Here is a 15,714-nt window from a genome sequence, read left to right on the forward strand (position 1 = left end):
CTGGATTCCATGTAGCCAACTCAACCAGCTCCAGCAGTTACTGCTTAATACACCATCAATAATCCCTTTTGTCAGTTTGCTAATGATCGTGCAATGGGGCAGTAATTGGCTGGGTTTGACTTGCCCTGCTTCTTGCAGACAGGACATACTAGGACAATTTTCCACATTTTTGGGGAGATGCTAGTATTTAGAACTATTAGAAAATTTTGACCAAAGGCTCGTCATGTTCTGAAGCACAAGTCTTCAGTACTATTGCCAGAATACAGTCAGGGAACACAGCCTTTTTTGCTGTGTTTAGCTATTCCTATATATCAAATAAAAACAACCAAAAGGAAAAAAAGCTATGCTGTAAATCTGAAATAAAACCAGTATATTGGAAACTAACATAGCAGGCTGATAAAGCCAATCCTCTGACGCTGTTGAATTCATTGCTAACTCCTCAGGACAGTAATGTGCTTTGTCAGAAGATCAAAAGAGAAAATCTGCAGATGCTGGAAACCCAAGCTACACTCACAAAATGCCGGAGGAACTCAGCAGGCCAGGTAGCATCTATGAATAAGAGTACAGTCAATATTTTGGACCAAGACCCTTCAGCAGGACTGGAAAATGCAGTTGACAGTCGGGCTGAGATGTTGACTGTACTCTTTATGCTGGCCTGCCGAGCTCCTCCAGCATAGTCTGTGTTGTCAGAAGATCAAAAGAGAAAATCTGCAGATGCTGGAAACCCAAGCTACACTCACAAAATGCCGGAGGAACTCAGCAGGCCAGGCAGCATCTATGAATAAGAGTACAGTCAATATTTTGGACCAAGACCCTTCAGCAGGACTGGAAAATGCAGTTGACAGTCAGGCTGAGATGTTGACTGTACTCTTTATGCTGGCCTGCCGAGCTCCTCCAGCATAGTCTGTGTTGTCAGAAGATCAAACGGTTTTTCTCATCTTACTTTGGATTTTATTTTAATCACATAAACAATCCTCCCTATGCTGGAAATCAATGTAGACTAATGACCAGTTTGCAGAGCACCTCAGTTCGCTCCATCAAGAGTGCTTTATTACAGCATCATTTTTATTACATCCTGTTCTCGGATGTTGGTCAGTCTATTTCCAACATTTTCTATTTCAGTTTCAGATTCCCAGCATCAACAGTGTTTTGCTTTTATCGTCTGAATCTCAGTTGCAGCACTTTTTTTAAAATTAACCCTTCTGTTTCCATTCATCTCCTCTGGACACATCATGCATGATTGATACCTTTTCACTACTCCTCCTCATCCAGCTCTTTCAACTCATCAATGTCACTTTCCTCTCAAAATTCCAGCCCTCTTCTGAAGCTTAAATTATGTTTAACTTCTATGGTCTCATCTTTATTGAAAGATTAACAACCATATTTGCTGCATTCACGGATACTGCCTAGCCCAGAATATTGCCTGCTTACATTTCGAAAAAAAAATGTACATAGAAACCCTGCAGCACAATACAGGCCCTTTGGCCCACAATGCTGTGCTGAACATGTACTTACTTTAGAAATTACCGAAGGTTAACCATAGCCCTCTATTCTTCTTAGCTCCATGTAGCTATCCAGGAGTCTCTTAAAAGACCCTATCATATCCACCTCCACTGCTGCTGCCAGCAGCCCATTCCACACACTCACCACTCTCTGTGTAAAAAACTTACCCCTGACATCTCCTCTGTACCTACCTCCCAGCACCTTATAACTATGCCCTCTCATGCTAGCCATTTCAGCCCTGGGAAAAGGCCTCTGACTATCCACATGATCAATGCCTCTCATCATCTTGTACCCCTCTATCAGGTCATCTCTCATCCCCCATTGCTCCAAGGAGAAAAGGTCAAGTTCACTCAACCTACTCTCATAATGCATGCTCCCCAATCCATGCAACATCCTTGTAAACCTCCTCTACATCCTTTCTATAGTTTCCACATCTTTCCTGAAGTGAGGTGATCAGAACTGAGTACAGTACTCCAAGTGAGGTCTGACCAGGGTCCTAAATAGCTGTAACATTAACTCTCAGCTCCTAAACTCAATCCCACGGTTGATGAAGGCCAGTGCACCGTATGCCTTCTTAACCACAGTGTCAACCTGCTCAGATCCCAAGGTCCCTCTTAATATCAAATCTAAACAGAACAACTAAAATTTATTTCAAGATTAAGTATTTACAAACAATTTATTTCACATTTTCAAAAGTCAGAACCACTGATATTTTTCACAGATTTTAGCAACACACACACACACACAAAATGCTGGAAGAACTCAGCAGGTCAGGCAACATCTATGGAAAAAAAGTACAGTCAATGCTTCACACCAAGACCCTTCAGAAGGACTGGAGAAAAAAAACTGAAGAGTAGATTAAAAAGGTTGGGGGTGGGGGGGGAGAGAAACAGATGAAACCTGAAGGGGAAGGGATGAAATAAAGAGCTGGGAAGTTGGTTGGTGAAAGAGATGCTGGGCAGGAGAAGGGGGGAATCTGATAGGAGAGGACAGAAGGCCATGAAAGAAAGAAAAGGAGGGAGGAGCACCAGAGGGAGGTGATGGGCGGGCAAGGAGATAAAGTGACAGAGGGATAAGGGAATGGGGACTGGTGAAGGTGAGGGGGAATGGGGGCATTACCAGAAGCTCGAGAATTTCTAAAGTAAGTACATGTTCGGCACCATCAGGTTGGAGGCTACCCAGGTGGAATATAAGGTGTTGTTCCTCCAACCCAAGTGTGGCCTCATCACGACACCCTGCCTTTAAATTTACCTTGTCCATTTCCAACAACTCTCTCCCCTTTGATGATCTCTATCTCTATCTATTATCTATTAATGTCTATTACAAACCCATGGATTCTCGGCTACCTGTACTATAACTCCACCCACCTTCTTACTTGTAAAAACACCATTCTTTCTCTCAATTCCTCTGTCTCCGCTGCATCTGCTCTCAGGACAATGCCTTTAGTTCCAGAATGGAGATGTCCTCCTTCTAAAAAGAAAGATGCTTCCCATTCTCCACCATCAATGCTGCCCTCGACCAAATCTCTTCCATTTCACACAATAATGCTCTCACCCCTTCCTCCCAACCAGGGATAGAGTTCCTCTTGTCCTCACCTACCATCCCACTGGCCTCCACATCCAGCACATAATTCTCCACAACTTCTGCCATCTTCAACAGGATCCCACACCAAATACATCTTTCCCTCTCCCCTCCCCCACCCACTTTCTGCAGGGATTGATCTTCACACAACTCCCTTGTCCAACTCTTGTCCATTCATCCCTCCTCACTGATCTCCGTTCTGGCACTTATCCTTGCAAGCTAAACAAGTGCTACATCTGCCCCTACATCTCCTACCTCACTACCATTCTGGGCTCCAAAAAGTCCTTCCAGGTGAGGCAACACTTCACCTGTGAGTCTGTTGGGGTCATATACTGTGTCCGGTGCTCCCAGTGCGGCCTCCTGTATATCGATGAGACCCGATGTAGATTGGGAGACCGCTTTGCTGAGCATCTGCACTCCGTCCACCAGAAAAAGTGGGATCTCCCATTGGCCATCCACTTTAATTCCACTTCCCATTCCGATATGTCTATCCATGGCCTTCTCCACTGTTGTGATAAGGCCACGATTAGGTCAAAGGAACAACACTTTATATTCCTTTTGGGTACCATCCAATCTGATGGCATGAACATCGATTTCTTGAACTTCTGATAATGCCCCCCCTTCCTTCACCATTCCCCATCCCTTTACCCTCTCTCACCTCATCTCCTTGCCCACCCATCACCTCCGTCTGATGGTCCTCCACCCACTTCTTTCTTCCATGGCCTTCTGTCCTCTCCTATCACTCTCCCTTCTCCAGCCCTGGATCTCTTTCAACAATCAGCTTCCCAGCTCTTTACTTCATCCCTTCCCCTTCAGGTTTCACCCATCACCTTGTGTTTCTCTCTTCCCTCCCCCCACCTTTTAACTCTACTCTTCAGCTTTTTTTTTTTCTCCAGTCCTGTCGAACGGTCTCAGCCCAAAGTGTTGATCGTACGTATTTCCACAGATGCTGCCTGGCCTGTTGAGCCCCTCCAGGATTTCCAGCATCTGCAGATTTTCTCTTGTTTTTAGAGATTTTATTGTTTTACTTTTCTGCCTATAATTACTTCTGATGGATTGTATTTCACCCCTACTTCTATACTTATGTAATAACTCTCATTGTGTAGTACAAAAAGAGCTTTTACTTCTCATTTTTGGTCATATATCAGAAAATATTTGTTTAATAGTGCTTTATTTAGCAAACAATTACCACACACACCAATAGCATAGAAATGAGCAACTGATAGCATTTACTACTTAATCTATCTACCACTGAGTTTTTTTTAAAAAAAGACGATGCAAGGTTTATGCAAAATCATCAATGTACGTATGAAAATATTCTTGTATTTACTAAAAAATAGATCCATAGTCATTCATCATACACGCTTTGAAAGCAAAATCAAGAACAAAATTCACAGCAAGATGTTTATGCTTATTCAAGACACTATCTCATCTCCCGGGACTATGAAAATACAATAAGCAGTTATCTATAAAATAACAATACATATTATTTAAAACTGTCATAAGCTATTAGTTTAAATCTTGCAGTTGTTTTGCAAGCACCTGAAATACTGTGCTGTACTCGATGATTAACTTACTACAACGTGTAAAACTTCCGTGTTAACATAGACAACTTTCAATTGGAGTATACAACCAAATATACTCTGCCAAATAGCTGTCAATTGTCCGTAACAATTGCTTCATAAGTTGCTGTTTCCCAACTTTGCGTATTTGCATAAATTATCATCTTGGATGCCCTAACCAACCATTTGAAATATTTCTCACAATGGGCCCTTATATACTACCCTGCCTTCGCTCCCCTTTAAATAACAGAATGATACTGACATATATTTGCATTAGAAGTTTGACAATTTTAAGTTTATTTTATGGGAAGAGTAGTGAGGGAATGGATTGCTTCAATACTATAAGTATCTCAATAAATATAGTAAAAGAACACCATAAATAGAATAGAATTGACCTCAGTCGGCGTGGATTTAAGAAAGGAAAACATTATTTAACAAATTTGTCAAGTTCTTTAAGCATTTGATCAATAGAGTACACAAGGGAAGCAAATAGTGTAAATAGATTTAGAGTATTAGAGTGTGGATACAACATGCCCATCCAACCTGTCCCACTAACCTGTGGTAAGCCCCTATTCCTCTGAGCCCTGCCCATCCAAATGTTTCTTAAAAGCTGTGATTGTATCTATCTTAATCACTTCCTCAGTCCATATAGTCAGCACACTGCATGGAAAAGTGTGATGCTTAGGTCTCTTTTAAATCTTACTCCTTTTACCTTTAACCTATGCCTCCTAGTTTTGGACTCTCCTGGAGAAAAGACTAACTGCCCACCTTATCGATTTTAAACATTTCTACAAGTCCCATCCCTCATTCTGCTAGATTTCACGGAATAAAGACCTGGGCTAGTCAATTCCCCCCATAACCACGTCCTCTGGTCCTGACAACATCCTCAAATCTTTTCTGCACCCTTTTGAGTTTATCCCATAACAGGGTGATCAAAACTGTACACAGTGCTCGAAGTGCAGCCTTACCAACGACTTACATAACTGCAACACCATTTCCCAACTCCTATACTGAATGCCCTGATTGATAAAGTGTGCAAAAAGCCTTGTTCACCACTGTCTACTTGCAATGCTACTTTCAACAAACCATGCACTTGTCCTCCTAAGTCCTTGTCAATTGCACTCCCTCATGCTTTACCATTTATAGCTAAATGCTTACAATGGTTTGATTTTCAAAAATGCATCACCACGCAGTATCTGCATTGAAATCCAGATAACTGGAAATCCACTTCTTAGCCCACTTCTCTAACTGATCTGTTCTTCACAAGTAACACTTAATTTTGTGTCATCCATAACATTAATATCAAACCTTGTGTGTTTGTGTCAAAAATATAAATATAAATATAAATATAAATAATGAATAACAAGGTCTCTAACAGCAACCATGGTAGCACTCTACTAGTCCTTCAACCACCACCCTCTGCTTACTACCTGCAAGCCAATCTTGAATCCATTTAACCAGCATAACCTGGATTCCTTGTGACTTAACCTGCCTGCCATGTGGGTCCTTGTAGAAGCCTTTTGGTTACCTCTTCAAAAAACTCTAAAAGGTTCATCACATGTGATGTTTCATGCACAAAGCCAGGTTGACTCCTTGTAATCAGACTCAGTGTCTCCAAATGCTACTAGATCTTGTTCCTCAGAATTCCCTCCAGTGACTTCCCTACTTCTGATGTTTCATGTCAGGCTGATTGGCTTGCAGATCCCTGGCTTGTCATTGCTGCCCTTCTTAAATAACAGAACAATATTCCAGTTTTTGGGAACTTCACCAGTGGCTAACGATGAAGGAAATCTGTTGGTCAATTAGGCCAAGGGAAAATGAACTCAGAAGGTGAAGAACCTTTAGAATTTTCTACCCTTGATGACTGTGGAAGCTAAGTCTTAATGTTCAAATTGTGATCAATATATTTCTGGACAATAAGGGAATTAAGGAACTCGACAAAAGTACTGCAAAATGCTGCTGAGGTAGATAATCAGCCATGGACTGAATGGCCTGCATCTACTTCTATTTATCATGCATGTCTCCAACAATGGACATTAAACCACTTTACAAAGTGAATGCAGTTATATCAACATAGATACTATTTGACAGTAATTCCAGTATGAAACAATATCCAATGACAATAATCTATACATATTGGAATTACATAATGCAACAAAACCCTACTAAACCTTACAGAAGGTTTCAAGCCATGACAGCTTCGAGTTCAAATGCAAAATAAACTGAACTTGCATTTAACAAGTGACAATCACAATAAAATATTGTTAAAAGTCTTGGATTTATTGAATCTATTGGTTTGCCAACACAATTCTACCTCCTTAGATTCTAAAGGTCCATCTTGCTAATCCAAAATGTGCAACAAGGCCTCAGTGAAAATGAGGTGTCACTTAAAACATCAAAGAGAAATTAACCAATCCAATATAGGGAACACACATACTAAAATTGAGTAATTACTACCCAACATCACAGGGAATACAATTTTACACACATACTAACATTGGAATAATTAACCATTTCTGGTAGAACAAGGTAAGTATGAACCCCAGGAACTGGGACATTAATGTGCACCTTATGAACTAAGATGTTAGTAATATAGTTTAGAGTTAAATTATGCAAAACTAAGCAATTAATTAACTTGGAAACAATACCAAAATGTAAACAAAAAGACAACTTTTTGTTTTAAAGGAATTGTTTAAAACAGCCAGTACACATTTAGGTATCAATAATAAGAAAGTTTGGACAATATAAGCTTAGTTTCTGGTACTCTACAAACTTGAAGATCATGTAGATATCAAATCAGTAAAGCTGAACTAGCTATACCAGTTTAGCAATTGCCTTGTTTAGAATATTCTTCTGTGTTTGAATACTTTTCCTGTCTCTGAAGGGAATTTTCACAACACACAAAAGTAAAATACTTACATCTTTCCTTCTCGTGGCCTTTCTTGCTGCTCTTTCCTTAAGCCTCTTTACCTTAAAAAAAGATGAAATTGACAAGTTGAACTCCTAGAATCATAAAACATCAATTGTTAAAGTTTAATTTATTTTTTCCTTATAAAGCAATTTCTGTTTCTTTACAGCCCCAGGTATCAAGAATCGCTTCAATTTTGATTTGCTGTTGTGATTTTGAAAATTTCCCCTGAGGTTTGAATGGTGTGGTGTACTAAGATGTGATAATCTAGCCAAACTGGTGGAGGAAAAAATAGTAACTCTAAATTCTGAAATAAAATGAATTATGGAATTCTGGCCCCAATTCTTACTGGGATTAGACAGCTACATATAATTGCATTTTCCAGGAAACAGGCTAAATTTTGCCCTACAATCATGTGGGTCAAATATATTGGTATCAATTTCAAGAAGAAATTGATTTAGTTTTTTTTAAAAAGTAATTACACAAATTGTTATTTTCTTAAGGATAATGCCTAAAGAAAAACTGTTCTATTCTCAGATTATTTTCAAACAAATGGTATTTCGATATATTTTATTGATTCATCTTCAAATTTATTTTTCTTCCTAGTGCAAAGTTAAATAGTTTCTCCTTGTTAGAACAAAGAATAATTTTCCTTGATTTTTGAAGTCAACAGATAAGGCCCAAGTGCCTAAAGAGTTTCTTAACTTTTACACATAGAAATGTGAATAGTAACAATGATTATGAAAGGTTCACAGTTGTAACACTGAATTATCACACGTCTGAAGATGGAAAAGAAAGTTGCATCTGTGCAAAATTTCAATATAAAACAAACCTAAATTTTGCAGTGGTTCAATTTATCAGTCTCTCTGCTGCTTTTAAATTGAATTAAATTTGCATGTTAGCCAGGACAAAGAAAAATACAACAACTGACCAGACAAATGAAATTCCTTTACTCGCCAAGCTCCCTTGACTAACAAGAAGATGCAATAGATGGTGTGAACAAAAGGTCCAGGAGAATGATTCCTGGAATGTTCAATCTGCCCTATCAGGAGGTATTAGGTGAGCTGGATCTGTACCCTCCGATTTAGAAGAATGAGAGGTGACCACAAACTTCTTAGAGGAATTGACAAAGAAAAAACTGCATAATGGATCCTCAAATAAAAGGGTTGCTCTTCAGGAGTGAAAATAGATCATTAGACACATCCATCCATAGCAGTGAAACATTCTCAAGATTCTCAAACTTAGAGGGATGTGAATACTTAGTTACTAAGTATATTTGAGACAGATTGACAGATTGTTGGGGGGGGGGGTGTGGTTATTATAGAGTTTTAACAAGACAGTGCCAATTAAGTATAAGATCAGCAATAATCAAGCTGAATGGCAGGACAAGCATGGGAGGCAGAATGTTTTCCTCCTGCTCTGTTTCTTATGTTCTCAAAAACTTGCACTTTTAGCATGGTAAAAGATGGTCAACTAATCCACATGGCAACCACCGAACCTCACCTGAGTAAAACAGTTTTAGGACATGTAGACAGAATCTAAGTAACCTTTCAGAAACATTACAAAAGAGGACAGATGGAGTGGTTCAGGAAATGAATCTCAGAGCTTGGCTGCCATATCTGAAGACGCTACTAATAATATAGAAATACAGAAAGCATGGGAGGAAAGGATTGAAATAGGATGGACTCGTAAAAGACAGGAAAAGCTAACACCACGGAGAAATTTGAATGCAAGATAGAGAATTCCACAATCAGGTTATTGCATTGATTTTAAAATCTCTCATGCAAACAGCTTTAAAATGGGATGGATCATGCTGATGTAAAGGAACATCAGCAGACTGCAATGCATGCATAGGACATTCCAGACTTTGGCACCATAAATCTAGAACAACTTTGGAGTTATTTGCAAGTACATGTGAACTCTCATTCCATCACTATATTCACCAATGAATCTCGAGGCATTTCATAACTTACTGAGACGGGACTGGCCACATTTCCAAACCCCAAAAAGTATAGGCACAATGCACTTCAAAGGTTCAAAGTACATTTATTATCAAAGAATGTATAAATTATACAACCATGAGAGCCACAGAGCAAGAAATCCAAAAGAACCCAATTAAAGACAGAATTAAAAATAAAAGATCAATACCTGATATGCAAGAGAAAGGGGGAAAAAAACAGAAATGATGTAAACAATTGATGTGAGCAACAGCGTTCCAAACCAAAATTGAATGCTCAGATCCGAACCCAGGAGCAGCCTGGAGTTAGCCCAAAGTCTCACTTGTTAGCCCATCATCTTAACAGGCACAGAGCACAACAGCCGGGACAGTCTCCAGAGACTCCACGGCGGAGAGCGAGCAAAATTGGCTCTCGTCTCAGATTCCAACATCCTGTCTTTTCAGTCTATCTGGGCTGGCATCAAAACAGCGGATCATGCCTCGCAGTAGGACCCAGCTGCTACGAAGTACTCAGCACCTAGACCACGCTGCCTAGTGAATCGCTCCAAGCCCAGATTTCACCATCCAGCCAGAAGCTGCTCTAAACCTCTTCAAATCAGCACAGTGCCCAGAGCAATCCCAGCTTGCATCCATGCTAGTTGTACGGACATTGGAGCTCCACTGCCCTGACCTCTCCTCTTCGAATGGCCCACTCCATCTGCATCGATGCTGCAGCACACCCTCCCAGCTCAATCCCCAAACTCACCTCACCATCGCTCACCCCCTCACTGTTTGCAGCGATAATTCAGCACAATTTACCTCAGAAAAGGTGCTTTTAGTGACGTTTTTAGTCAAATTTCTTGCCTTTTGACCTACCATTGAGCTGTTACAAGTCCCTATAAGGCAACTCCTTTATCTAGCAACCAACATGCCTCTTTTCCCTGTAACTCCACCCACCTCTGCATCATGGCATTAGCAATCTTCAGTTTTATTTACATTTCTTTATTTCACTGAATATTTGCTTTAATTAATTACTAGTAATTTAGTGGGTTTTAATTGTTTATCTTAAACAATTCTTCATAATTTGAATTACTTCAATAACTTAACAGCTCCTGTCTCCAGTTCACCTAGAGGTACCCTCTTGAGCCTGATCGGCTTGTAGGACAGCTGCAAAACAAAAGCTTCATGGGTTTTGAGAGTCACACCCTCAGAGAACTCTTCTTTTTAATAAATCTTTCCTGGACGAGGATGACTAACTTGCACAGAGTTTGTTGTTTTGAGGTGGCTAATAAGGAGATGTGGGAACCACTGACTATTCCACAGGTGGAACAGGTGGTGCTTGAGAAGGCAGGTGAGTGTGTAAAACACAAGAAATTCTGCAGATGCTGGAAATCCAAAGCAACACACACAAAATGATGGAGGAACTCAGCAGATCAGGCAGCATCCACGGAAATGAACAAAGTTGATGTTCCAGGCTGAGGCCTTTCTTTAGGACAGCACTGAGTGGGTAATTGACTACTTCCACTTGTGCGTGCTCCCAATGTGCTTGTTCTGGTTCTCAATACCATTCAGAAAACTCCATCCCCCATTTGAGCAGTCATGAGACATATTTTTGCAGGAGTTACTAGGGATATTGTGCTTCAAGGAGGCTTTAAGCACAGCCTTGAATCATTTTACCTAACTTGTAGGCTTCTTCCATGAGAAAGCTCATAACTTTCTGGAGTCAGGTACTGTGAACACAAATTATGTGGTTTGTCCAATCTAGTGGACTGAATGCAACTAAGGCCTCAATACTGAGAGTGTTGGCCTGGGAGAGGATGCTGATATTGGTTTGCTCTCCTTCCAGTGAAATTGGAAAATTTTACAAAGAAAGCTACCACATAGATAAATGAGAGCAGCAGGCTAAATGGAGCATGATTCCACCCAACAAGAAAGGAAAGACAGTAATTTATTAAGGTCTAAAGCGGTAATGGCGTGTGAAAGTGGAAGATATCATCACGGTTATTGAATACTTGCATATGTTCTCACAAAGAGATCAACACAGATACTATACAAAAAGAGAAAGAATGTGAAAGGTTGCTGGAATAAAGAATTTACATAAAAAATGGTTCATCTTGTGTTCATTCTAATTAGTGTCACTTTCTCATTCTCCGTGCTTCCCCTACATCGGCATGAACCTCCTACAGGAGGAATGAAGCCCCAGTCTTTGGAGCTGCAGATGTACTGGAAAGAAGAACAATCTATCAGTAGAAATTTGTCAATAGATCCTCAGACTCAATCCTTACTATCATAATAGCCCGTTGTCACCTCCTGCTGTTTTGAAATCTCTACAATAATTAGAGATATTGTAAAATAATTGAAACAAAACTGAACAATTAAAACATTAAAAATAATTAATCCCACCAAAGGCTGATGTGAAGCCTGTACTCAATGAACCGTGGCCAACAGCCTTGAAATGGGATTCCCAGAGGCCCTCTTCATTATTACCAGCAACAGACGTTCTCTTAGACTGTAAAGTCAAGAGGGGAAGAGGGAGAACGAGCCTCTTGTTGGATTTGGAGTAGGCGAGAGGAGGGAAGCTGGAAGCCAGGATCAGTGATTTGGCCACCACTGCCAGCCCACCAACTGGAGAGTGTCGTGGTTTAAAGTCGAAACACTCTGTGAAGGTTGGGAACCACCTGATAACATTTGCTCCTGGCTGAAGGCCACAGTTACCTCATAAGGAATCTGGAGAATGCGCCCTGACAGGTGTATGTAACAAGTAATCTCTGGTTTTTACCAGTGGCTTCCAGGAAAGACTGGTGTGGGCTCACAAGGCTAGCAACCTCGTGGGCAGCACTCGCAAGATGGCACCACTCAAGCTACTATTGAACACGAAGAGCAATACCCCCAGAGTCTCCCGAGAGTGGGGGAGGATGAGAGACACAACGGGATGGTCATACAGGCAACGGCCAGGACAGGAAACATACTACGAGGAAGCTAAAGCTAACAATACTGATCGGAGAAGAATTCACGGTAAGAAAGTCTGCAAAAACATCAGAGGGCTCAAGATACACCACAGCAGGTCTAGATGTGGATCAATGGTGACCCAAGTGCAGCGCACAGACTTAGTATCCGCTGCGACGAAGGAGAATGTCGGCCAGGAAGCACCCCACAGAGCTGAAGATCTCTCCGCACTTGAGTCGCCTCAGCACCAAACGACACACCAAGTGGGTTTGCTCTCAGCTACCCCAATCCATTCGTCAAGGAGAGACAGGATCAAATGGCCCAGATCGGCAGACATCGGCCATCGGCCACCGAACTGCATCGGCCCAGATGGATGCAGTTCGGTGATGATCTAGACGGCATCCTGGAAGTTGCCTTACCAAGTCCAATACACAGAAAGCTCGACTCACTCACAGCCATAGTGTACAATCTAGCTAAGGAACGATTTGGCCCAATGGAGCGGAGAAGTCAGCTCAAGTTACTGCGGCAACCAAATAGGAGGGAAAGGGAGGTTCGTTGCTTGAGAGGCGAATTAAAGATGCTCAACAAGAGGTTTAAAACCAGCTCACTGGCCAAAAAAGAAGGTATTAAGGACTTAACTAGCATGCTGTGGGAACAGCTGTGTAAACTCCAGAGGGCGGAACATCTTCAACAGCAAAGAAGGAAGAAAGAGAAAAGGCGAGCGCAGTTTGTGAGCGATCCATTCAGCTTCACCAGGGCTCTTCTTGGCCTGGTTTACTATCCAGCTCGAAGTCAGAGGTAGAGGAGTTCCTGTGGGAGGCATACAGCAATCCATGGAGGGGTCAGGGACTAGGAACCAATCTGGCTTTGTGTAGACCAGAAAAACCATCAATTGAGCTGAATGTGAAGGAGCCTACATGGCAGGAAATCCAGGACATCATCCGGAAAGCTAAAGCATCAGCTGCCCCAGGCCCAAGTGGCACACCTTATAAGGTGTATAAGAAATGCCCAAAACTTCTTCGGAGACTGTGGAAGGTCATGAGAAAGATCTGGGACAAAGGTACTATTCCATCAAGTTGGAAATTGCAAGAGGGAAGAGGATTCTTCCAGAATTGCCCAGTTTAGGACAATTTCTCTCCTGGATGTGGAATGTAAGATTTTCTTTTCTGTGCTTGCAAGATGGCTCACTTCTTACATGACGCAGAACCGCTATATCAACACGTCCACCCAGAAAGGCGGCATTCCAGGCTTTTTGGGGTGTTTGGAACACCCCTCAATGATTAGCCATTTGATCCTTGAGGCCAAGCAGAAAAAAGGCAACCTAACAGTTGTCTGGTTAGACCTTGTGAACGCCTACGGGTCTACTCCACATGAAGAAGGAATTGACCACTACCACATCCCAGTGGCTATTCGAGACATGATCACCAACTACATAGGAGGATTCAAACTCAGATTTACATCAGCCCATTTCACAACTTCTAGAAGGGGATTCTGAAAGGGTGCACCATCTCCCCCACCCTATTTATTATGGGAATGAACCTCTTAATATCAGCAGCAGAAGATGTAACCTGCGGCCTGACGCTGGAGTCGGGCATTGCCCAGCCGGCTCTACGAGGGTTCATGGACGACATCACTATAACAACTGTGTCACACATCCAAGCAAGATGGGTATTGAAAACCCCGGACAATGTAACCACTTGGGTGAGTATGTCCTGCAAGGCCAAGAAGTCTAGGTGTATGGTGATCAGAAAGGGCAAAGTAACTAGCAAGTTTAGCCTCCAAGTTCAGGGTGAGGTCATCCCTTCCATCAAAGATAACCTGTTAAAATGCTTGGGGAAGTGGTTTAATGAGTCGCTGACAGATGGGGCCAATGTCACTAATGCTATGAAGCAGATAGACAAATGGCTGAAAAAGATCGACAAATCCAGACTTTCCGGTAAATTCAAGACCTGCCTGTACCAATACGGCCTTCTGCCCAGGCTTCTCTGGCTCTTCACACTTTATGAGTTCCCCATGACATCCGTAGAAGGTATCGAGAGGAAAACCAACAAGCACCTGCGGAGATGGTTAGGAGATCCCCCAGGCTTCTCCTCAGTGGGCCTCTATATTTGATCCGGGCAACTGCAGCTTCCCTTGTCCTCTGTTGTGGAGAAATTCAAGGTGGCTAAATGCAGAGCCTTATTAAGCTTGAGCAATTCCAATGATGACCTGGTAAAGCGAGCAGGCGTTGCTAATACAGCAGTAGAGCAGGCAGTGTGTTCTCTGCAGCTGCGAGATATCATCGGCAACCCCTGCGTCGGGCAGCAAGGCCTCAGCTCAATTCACTTCCAGCAGTGGGGAAACGCAAGCATAAGGAACAGATGTGACATGGTACAGGCAGAAGTACTGATCCATGAGGAAGAGAAGTAGATGTCAAAGGCAGTGGAACAAGTGTCCCAGGGTGCCTGGACAAAATGGGATCAGCCCAAGCACAAGATCTCATGGGCAGAGTTATGGAGACTGGAGCTCTTCCGTATTTCCTTCCTCTTGTGATCTGTGTATGACACCCTTCCTTCGCCATTACATCTGTACACATGGGGGATAAGAGAGGACCCGAACTGTAAGCTTTGTGGTCAAAAGGAGCACTGGCTCATATACTGTCCGGGTGTAAAACAGCTCTAATTCAAGGGCGGTATAGGTGGTGCCATGATAAGGTGCTGCTGACGCACTAGAGCGAGAGAGATGCAAGAAGAGGACAGCTGGCACAGATTTGAGGAATGCCATCACCTTCATCAAAGGGGGAGCCAGCCTTTTGTAACCAAACAACCAAAGCCAAATCTGCTGCTAACGGCCAGGTCCTGGGAGATGAGGGTCGATGTGGGAAGGAGGCTGCTGTTCCCGGAGGTGGTGCACACAATGTCCACTTGGACATTGTATTGTGGTCAACTGAAGACCGGAAAATAATTCTGGTTGAGCTGATGGTGCCGTGGGAGGATGGATGGGAAGAGACCCACGAGAGAAAGGCCTTGAAGTACCAGCCCTTAGTGCAGGAGTGCAAAGACAAGGGATGGCAGGCATGGTTGTTCCCTGTGGATATCGGCTGCAGAGGTTTCCCAGCCAAATCAGCATGGCAGTTGTTGTTAGCTTTGGGCCTGAACGAAAGGAGCAAAAAGCAAGCAGCTCGTAGGATGGGGGAAGAGGCAGAACAAGCCTCTTGTTGGATTTGGAGTAGGTGAGAGGAGGGAGGCTGGAAGCCAGGGACAAATAGGCAGTGATTTGGTCACCACTGCCAGCCCACC

At 42.3% G+C, this 15,714-nt stretch overlaps 1 protein-coding gene across 1 annotated transcript in view; it reads right to left on the minus strand.

Annotated features, from left to right (window-relative positions):
* ddx10 (DEAD (Asp-Glu-Ala-Asp) box polypeptide 10) overlaps positions 1 to 15,714 on the minus strand; it is a 313,215-nt gene that overhangs the window by 92,853 nt on the left and 204,648 nt on the right. Inside the window, exon 17 of the mRNA XM_059964262.1 lies at positions 7,566 to 7,616. Within this exon, the coding sequence (XP_059820245.1) occupies positions 7,566 to 7,616 (51 nt within the window). The remainder of the gene's footprint in view (positions 1 to 7,565; positions 7,617 to 15,714) is intronic.

Source organism: Hypanus sabinus, chromosome 3, assembly GCF_030144855.1.
Source record: "Hypanus sabinus isolate sHypSab1 chromosome 3, sHypSab1.hap1, whole genome shotgun sequence".
Taxonomy (NCBI): domain Eukaryota; kingdom Metazoa; phylum Chordata; class Chondrichthyes; order Myliobatiformes; family Dasyatidae; genus Hypanus; species Hypanus sabinus.